Raw genomic sequence first — 9,288 nt, forward strand, 5'->3', positions numbered from 1 at the left:
AAACCAAAATGTCGAAATCACATAGCTTGCTGAATAACACAAACATAAAGGGGCCTCAAAACTAGGTAATGCAATGGAGCTAGTGCATTGTAAGTCAGTATCACAGGTCATGCAGCAAAGGTGCAAAATAGTATGCTCAAACTATCATATAATCAAATTAAAAGAAACCAAACTTTCCTGAATACTGAAATTTGATCCAACCCATAAAACTGAAGCATAGTGGATTGCTGGTAGCACACATGTCCATAATGTCAGAGGCCCAGAAAATAACAGGTTAATATGGAAAACCATCAATCAATATATTCAGAAGCAATAGAAAACAGTAACTCAACCTCAAAACTAAAGCAGCAGGCAACAAATAGCTACAGGTTGCGAGTTGTAAGAAGATCCTGCCACAACCAAAATCGCACAGCCAGTTGGTAGAATCTATACAGATTCATGGTTTACCTGTACACTACTACATGTGCAAATAGCAAGTTCGCCAAAAAAGCTCAAGGACATCTAAATAAATTACCTGAGTTACAACATGCAAACCAACTTGAAAACTTCATTGACAGTCAGTTGCAAGCAGCCGAGTATGAAATCATAATCGGTTGGTATTAATTGGCCAACCACAGCACATAATTGCTCATTAACCATAACAGAGTAGACAGGTGGGAATGAATGTACTCCAGCGATTTGTTCCATTTTCAACATATATATAGAACAAAGAATGGGGGAGAATTATCAGCCCTACCCTATCGGCTTATTACCATGCTAGTTTACAATTTGAGGTAGTTTGTAATTACTGATTCTACAACAAATTGTGTAGCCAAGCAGTCAGAAGCTATATTATGGCTGGCAGGTCCTAAGAATTATCAGCGTTGATATCTTTGTGTAGCAAAGAAGCCAGCATGAAACCTTCGGTGGTTCTAGTGTGCGGTGGTGCTCCTGGTGCTGCTGCTTCTGCTTCTGAAAGGAGTAAGACCAGCATCCACAGTGCTGGTAGGCGAAGAATAGTGAACGCTGCGGCTGCGGCGGAGCCAGTGGAGCCTGTCCTTGAGGCGAGGCTGGCAATGGTGGACATGTGCATGTCCAACAGAATCACCGGGGAGTGATCTGTCAGAAGAGTCCATACCATTCCCAGCGGAAGACACGGAGTGGCTGCCGTTGAGGCGGATACCTTGCGACTGTGACAAAGAGGATCTTGCAATGGCGGCGCCCCCGGGGTGGAGGGCGTACCTTGACCTGGAGGACTCGGAGAAGGACCTGTTGAGCAGATGTCCTGCGGGCTTGGCGAGGAAGCCCTTGATTGGCCACAGTTGGTTCCACCTCAGGCTCCCCGTCCTCCTCTCTACCATGGCAACACAATTGCTTCCCACAGAAGCAGCGGCGTTGTTTGGGTGTGGATTAGTAGGCGCCAGCGCCAGCGCCACACCAGCAGCAGCAGCTGCTGCAGCGGAGGTGGTGGAGGAGGAGGCGTCGAGGGACTGACGGGAGGGTAGGCAGGAGGAATGGTTGGCGGCGGCGGCGGCGGCGGCGTCACAGCAGGCGATCCATTCGCTGCAGGAGTGACGAAGGGAGCGCTTGCGCTGAAGGTGAGGCGGCGGATCTTGGGCGTCACCGCCACTGGTGGAGGCGGCGGCGTCGGTGCCCTGCTCACGCTCCTCTCCTTGGTCCTCTAGCTGGAAGAGGCGAAGGAGCGTGGTCCTCCCTTCCCCTATCCTCCTCCCCACCGCTGGCGGTTCCCCTGTGGAACAAGAAGCAGGGAACTCCTCCTCCTCCGGGTCCTGGTGGAAGGGAAGCGAAGGTGGACGAGGCGGCGGCGGCGGCCGGGAAGGGGAGGCCACAACCACACCAATTAGATTGGTAGCGTGGAGCCTGTCGAGGAGGCAGGCGGAGCAGAAGCCGGTGAAGGGCGGCTCCGACGGGTGCTTGGGGCACCTCCTCCCCATCCCCGACGCAGCATCGCCATCGCCCATCAAGATAGGATGGGATGGGATGAGATGGGACGGGGGATTCCGCTTCGAATCAAGTGCTTGGATTGGAATCTTGGACTGGTGAGGAGGTGAATTGGAGGCTGGATTGGATGCCGGAGATCAAACGGCAAGGTTTGACTAGGGTTTTGACCAGCGATCTGGTCAGGTCGGGTGGGCGGAGTGTGTTGTAAGTGGGGGGACGGCCTACACGGCTAGAGGAAGAAGACGAATAGAGGAGAGAGCCGTTGGCCCGTTGCGTTGCGTCGCGCTCCTTCCTCCGCCGTTGGATCTGGAGGATGGATGGATATGGATGGATGACCAGCATAAGGATCAAGTCACGCTGCCACGTGGGCCTGTTGTCAGGATAGAATTCGCCTATTCCATACCTATCTTAAAACAAGTCCTAACTATCTTTTCTCAAAAAAAAAAAGTCCTAACTATCTTGAACAAGTCATTTTATTTATCGTTTGACTTAGACTATACAAATTGGTCCAAAATATTCAAATTGGTTCAATTTATCTCTAACCGACGTTTTCTCTCCATGCTATTTGTGTTTTGGGTTTAAACACTGGTGAGGCGATGCATGACACCCGCCTACATTAAAAAAACAATACCAAGCATTTTTTCATACATTCTAATATCGCGGGTCTAACCGAACAAAATAACCACAATTCTAGAAGTAATCTACTTTTTTTCAACACACACGACATACAAACTCATAAAATTTTCACATCCCACTTTATGTTTCACCGTGTGACACAAAAAAAAAATTGTTAGGGGTGAATTGGCCTGTATACCAAAGCCTGCGATCCATAATTTGCTTTATCGATTATTTTTAATCGTCTTATATTTCATTGTTCAAATTTCATTACTTAGTTCATTTATTTATTCTATTTTATTATTGTTTATGTAAATTATACTAAATCTTTGTGTTGCATATTTGCATTCTTGCATGCGGCTTAACATGCGATTCACTACATTTAGCTCGCTCACTCCAGGGCTGGAAACAGGAACTGTTCTCTTGCATCTTCGATTTTTACCTATTTTTTAGTGAATTTAATTATATAACTTTCTATTTTTAAAATTTTACAACCTTACAAACGTTTAGCACAAATTTCTTGCAACAACTTTTTCACAACTCCTATAACAGAACCTTCGTGTGTAGAAACTTACGAGTTTTTGGTTATTCAACTACATGTGTGTTAGAAAATATTTATGTGCATGACTTTTTTCTACCAAACTCTTAGCATAATTCTTTCATATTACATAACTTAATACACATAGAATCTGATTAGTTGTCTACAATAGTCTTAACCCACATTAGACCTTATGCAACCAAAATTAAGACAACATAGTTTCAAAAAAAATTAAGACAACATAAATATATGCAATGTCTTGGTGTTTGCTTGTACTACACAAATAAGCCATATTTAGTAAAATTATGTTTGATTATTTAAATTTTGTTGTATTTAGTAGCCTCCATGTTTCAGTAGAGACACCATATTTATAGCAGAGGTAAAGGGATGTGGAATCTGTATTATCTAATACAGCCAAATTCGGTATAATTAAAGTTATGTAATATGAAATGTATCTTCATTTGACACCATACAAAAACAATATTATTTTTCTAATGCGACAAGCGCGAGTACGTGATTATTATGCTGCTTAAATGTTATATTATTTTTTCAAGCATTTTAATGACCTCAAATATAAAAACTCAAAACCATAAAGTTATAGATCTCGTTGAGAGCTACAACTTTGATGTAAAGTGTATCTTCATTTGACACCATACAGAAAAGATATTCTTTTTCTAATACGACAAGCACTAGTACACGATTATTGTCCTCTTGAAATTTGATATTATTTTTTTGAGTATCTTAACGTCCTCAAATGAAAAAAAAACTTAAAACTAGAAAGTTATAGATCTCATTGAGATCTATAATTTTCATATAAAATTCATCTTCATCCTGCATCGTATCAAAAATTTATGATTTTTTAAGGTTCAGTCTTGTCACACAACTCTCGGTAGTGTGACAAAATAATACTGTCACGCCAACGGGAGTGGCGTGACAAGTTTTTCCACATCGAAACGTCTAACGTGGCAGATGTTGCCGCGTCAATACATGTGGCGCGACAACTTATTTTGTCGCGCCAGCGGCACTGACGCGACCAAAAGGGTCAGATCTAAAAAAAATTGGGAGCAATTATGTAACACCCTCGGTGTTATATTGTACAGTTTTTGCTAAAACACTGCATAAGCATCATACTTATGTGTAAATATGTGTAACATAAAGTATAAATCAATGTGCGGCACTTGAAACGTTCATATGAAACAAGAAACAAATGTTACACTTTATGTCGCTTAATATCGTTTAGTATTCTAAGCGAATTTTTATCGAACAAAAATGCTATAGAATGTTTATGCGAACTTTGATAAAGTTTGTAGTACGAACTTCGTAGGCGATGATGAAATGCGTACAGTCGAGGACGAGGTTCGCTAGCTAATATATCAAGTAGCTCGGAAAAGGAATGCGACGCGAAACCGTCCGAAGTTGAGTCATTTCGCGTAAGTTTGAAAATGGGTCGACGAAGCCATGTTCGATAATTTTTGTAGTGCGATTGGGTTAAGAAGTGGCGAGATGTTTTGGCATGGTTGGCTAGCCCTAGGTACCCTCTTGAGTGTAGAATAGCTGGTTCGACTCTTGAATCATTGGGTTTGAATTTTTGAATGGCTTTAAAAAGAGTGCACGCCACAGGTTGGGTCATGCCAGCGCCTGGGGCGCGGCCACCGCCCTATCGGCCTGGCACGGCTGCGTTGGCCTGCCTTGCACGCTGTTGCGTCGGCCGCAGCGCCAATGTCGCGCTTGTGCGGGCATGTCAAGCGCGAGCCACCGCACTGGCCGCCCCTGCCACTGTCCTCGCCCTACTGGCCGCGCCGCGTTATTGCCCTGGCACGCCGCGTACACGTCCGCACCGGCCACCGTCGCACCTGCGCGCGCACACGCCGCACGTTGGCCCTGCGCTGCCGGCCTAGGTCCCCTGCTGCCTTGCTCCGACACCCAGCATGTTCACGCGCTGGGCCCAGCCATGCCTGTCTGCTCTGCCCTCCTTCAGCGCGTCCGCCCGTGGCTGCTGCTCACGTCACGTTGCATCGCTCGCACTGCGTGCCGTCCGGCGCTGCCGTCCAGTTACTGCTCCTGTTGACATCGGCTGTGCGCGCGCGTGGGCTTGTCCTGCTTGCCGCATTCTCACGCTTGCGCACGAGGCCACACCAGGAGCGCCTGTCACATCGCCTTGGAGGTCGTCGGCCGGCCGAGCCGCGCTAAAGCCTAACCGATGCGCTGGCCCCCTTTTCTGTGTATTGTGCACGTGTGGTTGTCGAGTGGAAGGACGGCGTCGTGCCTAACCAGCCACTATGGCGGTGGAACAAGGGAGATGCGCCCATTTGAAATTTTGCCATCGCCGGCTGCCATAAGTCTGTAGGCGTCGTCCCTGAAATTGGCCTCACACACTCCACTGTTTTCCAATTAACTTTGCACACTACGAGCTCGGATAGTTAGCGTGCGAGTGAAGTCGTCCCGGCTTCCGTTTGGCCTATAGCGAGGTGAGGCGGGGCGTTCCCCTTGTGGCGGTCTGCCATGGCCGCCAGAGCGGGCGCACGACCAGAGCTTTCTGTGGTTCTTCGCCTTTTCAATTAGGTTGTGCCTTGCGTAATGGTTGACTTGGTTATCATGCTCGTGCAGTGGTTTCACCGATGGAGCCACGGTGTGGCAGAACCAACTAATCTAATGCCTCCCAGGAGTGCTCGTCTTTCATTAAACACTAAGCACTTAGGGAAGAACACCAAATTACACGGTCTCGTCGGGCACACCCCAGGGGAGAACCCAAAAATCCACATTTTTGCCATCAGGGTCACAAATGAGAGAATAAAGCTTACATCATTCTTAACCATTTCTTATATCGATTTTTATACGACATCAGAGTATCATATTTATTATCATAACAGCGGAATATAATCATATTATCAGAGTTATGAACAATTTAAGTTACAGCGGAGTATAAACATGTTATCAGAATTACAGTGGAAATAAATATCTATTCATGACATGATGAAACATTGATATGTAAACTATGACAACAGATTATAAAACTTTCCTTTATAAAACATTTTGTGAGAGTTATAAATAAAGACTATGATCGCAGTGTAAAGAAAATTCTCTCTGAGCCCACCAGGAGGAATCCACACACACAAGGGTCAGCTTTATCATCCACCTGTCACCTGCAACAAGCTGGGTACCCCGAAAACACACACCCCGCTTGTACTCAAGGCACAAGCAGGACCAACCCATCACTCTCCTATCCCGGGTGTCCAGGTCCCTGTCCAAACTAGGACTCCAAGCCCCCACCCTTGAGTCCCGGACTCAGTGCGGTGCAAGGACCTCCTCCACCAAAATAAAACCCTAACAGTCAGTCCAGAAGGAGCCGGATCCACGACAAGAGAGCAACAAGTCTTCCAAGTGCCCATACCTAAGTATGTGCTCGGGATAATAAGTCTGTGACTTGCCTCGATGGCTTATGCAACGATCGGTCCTTAACCGACCAGACAGGGAAAGCAGTATAACCAAGCCATGCCCCGCGTCCACGGTGACACAACCTCTTACACCCACCAATACCCAAACCATATCCCTGCCCGGTCACCAGTTTACCTTTCCACCATTTATATTTTCCTAGTGATAATAATACGATAATATATTTCCTATCTCTCGCGAGTGATAGGCAATCACTCGACTTCTACCGGAGCCCTGTAGAATAACAATCTACACGATCCTGTTATACTAGTAAGACTCATAGGATAAAGATAGGTATATGCAAGTGGGTTTTAATCAACTCCTTAAAACTTAATGCACAAATATAATCTAAAACTGCAGAAAGTAGGGGTTATGCACCGGGGCTTTCCTAGGTAAGATATATTAAAAAGTTAGTATCTGCATCTTCAGATCATCCACCATCAGCTGGATAACAAACCCATTGCATCATCTCCTGGAGAGAATACCATTACACCATCTTTGGATTCCCAATCATCCTTCAATTGATCCGTTGATCCATCATCGTACCTATATGATATGCATTGATGCAAATGCATAGATGTAAATAATCAACGACAACCGAAATGCTTAGAAATTCGATTACGCCACTCAAGTTGACGAGCTAGATCTAACGACGACCGTACTTAGGCTACATAGCCATGTTATTGAATAATACGTTATTTCCTAACAATTATTTTAGTTTTACAAACCCAAGTTGTTTCTTTATTCCATTCTATTGATTTAATCTTTATTCGAAATAGGACATCATTATTTATTTAGCACACTAATTATTCCGCAGCTACAAAAATTACAGTGAGTGCCTAATATTGCTAGGAACCTACTGTAGAAATTTCAGATTCAACACGATAACCAATTGATCACAACAATTCCTACAAGTTTATATTTTTATAATGTTAAGTATCTTAATTTAATTTCATAGGTCCCAAAAATATTATCAAACTATGTGAACAAAATCTACTAACAGGTAGCTCAAGATTTTAGGAACTCAACAAAACTAGTTTCACTATTTTATGATTTTTATTTGATTTATTACGGATTTATAAACTTTAGCTATTTTAAACAAATAATGAAACTAGCAGAAAATGGAACACGCACCACGACCGTATTAGGCCTAGCCGGTCAAGACCGGCCAGCCCTAGGCAAAACCAGGCCACGACGGCACAAGGTGGCCCAGCACGTGATAAGGCGCGGTGGCCCAGGCAGGCACAGCACGCGCGCGGCCAGAGGCCCATTCAACGCGCGGCCAGCGGCCCAGCTAGGTAGACAGGCGGCCCACCGGCACACTCGCCGTAGCGGCCCATCGGTGCGGTGAACCAGGCCAGCCCAGCCAAGCCAGCCCGCGGCTTAAGCACAACGGCAGTAGGCGGCCCAGCGGAGGCGCGGCCAGCCCATGCACGAGAGCAGGCCGACCCAACGTGCTGCGCAAGCGGCCCAACAAGCCGACCCACGCGCGGCCTGCCCAACAGGCCTGGTGATTATACATGAACAACCCTGCGTTTTCACGAAATTTAACCCGCAGGACACAACACTATTTAAGTGAGTCGCGTATTCACAATAAAGACCCCGTACAAAAATTTTCTTGGACTCTTAGCCTTCTCACGTTCTCTTCCCAAAAGCAGAGCACCAGGGGAGGGGCATGGCGACCGACGGTTGTGGCACAACGTGGCATGGTCCGCAGCGGCGTCGGTGGCCAAGCAGCACGGCACGGGACGTGGCAGTGGGGCTCGCGCGCGCGCACGGTGGCAGGGGTGAACCGGCTTGGCAGCCGAGCACGGGCACGCCTGACCAAGGCGGTGGACTGAGGCGGAGGGGGAAGGAGCAGCGACGCTGTGGCTCGGTGCGCCGAGGACCTGCAGGTCCAACGCAGGACCAGGGCATGAGCGCCTAGCCACGGCGGGGTGCAGGCGTGCAGGGCGCCGAGGGCGGAGCACTGGCACGGCCACGGGGCACACGTGCACACGCGCACACATGACGGCGGCGGAAGGCGCTACGACACCAGCGGAACCGGCGCGGGCGCATACGGCAAAGGCCGGGTGGGTCGGGAGGCGAAGAGCGAAGAAGCAAGCACTGGAGGTGAAACGCCGTGGAGCAGCCTGACCAGCGCGGGGTCGAGCGGCTCGCGCTTTGCGTGTGCGGTGGTCGGCGATGGAAGCGCAGCCCCGGCAGGTGCTGCGTTTTCAACCACAGAGATGGGGCAGTGGCGTGGGGCAGTGTGGTCAGCAGCAAGAGTGGGGAGGCAGCGTGCCGGACCTAGCCAGGGAAGATGGCCGGCCATGGCAGGTCGCAGACGGACCGGCTGGCGAGACGCGTCGTGACGGCGGTGACCACGGCGGCTGCTCGGTAGAGCTACGCCTCGGCGCGACAACAACGGGCGCGGCCATGGCAAGCTGTGGAACAGCGGCGTGATGCCGTAGTCTAGAGCGGGGAAGGGAGGGGCGACACAGCGATGGAGCACGTCGGCAGCCATGGCCCTGTATGGTTGCTCACGCGTGAGGCAGGAAGCAGGGAAAGACCGTGAGATGTGGGGAGCAAAGCGAGCAACAGCCTAGCTTCCTCAAGAAGCAGAGGTAGGAGGCAGCAGCAGCTCGAAGATGACCGGCCCGCTTGTCCGCTAGAGAGAACAGTGGAGCACAAGCAAGCAGAAGTAGACAAGACCAGCAAGGTCAGAGACAAGCAAGACAGGCCGAGGTAGAGGCGTGGGAACTCGGTGAGTTGGAGCTTTG

The 9,288-nt window shown here is 48.3% G+C and overlaps 1 protein-coding gene across 1 annotated transcript; it reads right to left on the minus strand.

Annotated features, from left to right (window-relative positions):
- Positions 1-633: 633 nt before the first annotated feature.
- On the minus strand, positions 634-2,165 carry LOC136470861 (uncharacterized). Its single transcript, XM_066468592.1, has one exon. It carries the CDS (start codon positions 1,959-1,961, stop codon positions 912-914), a length of 1,050 nt encoding a protein of 349 aa, XP_066324689.1. The 5' UTR covers positions 1,962-2,165; the 3' UTR covers positions 634-911.
- Positions 2,166-9,288: the final 7,123 nt, after the last annotated feature.

This window comes from Miscanthus floridulus, chromosome 8 (genome assembly GCF_019320115.1).
Source record: "Miscanthus floridulus cultivar M001 chromosome 8, ASM1932011v1, whole genome shotgun sequence".
In the NCBI taxonomy this organism is placed as follows: Eukaryota; Viridiplantae; Streptophyta; class Magnoliopsida; order Poales; family Poaceae; genus Miscanthus; species Miscanthus floridulus.

Excerpts from the sequence above, each read along its gene's own strand:
- LOC136470861 (XM_066468592.1), bottom strand. The coding sequence starts at position 1,961 with ATGGGCGATGGCGATGCTGCGTCGGGGATGGGGAGGAGGTGCCCCAAG.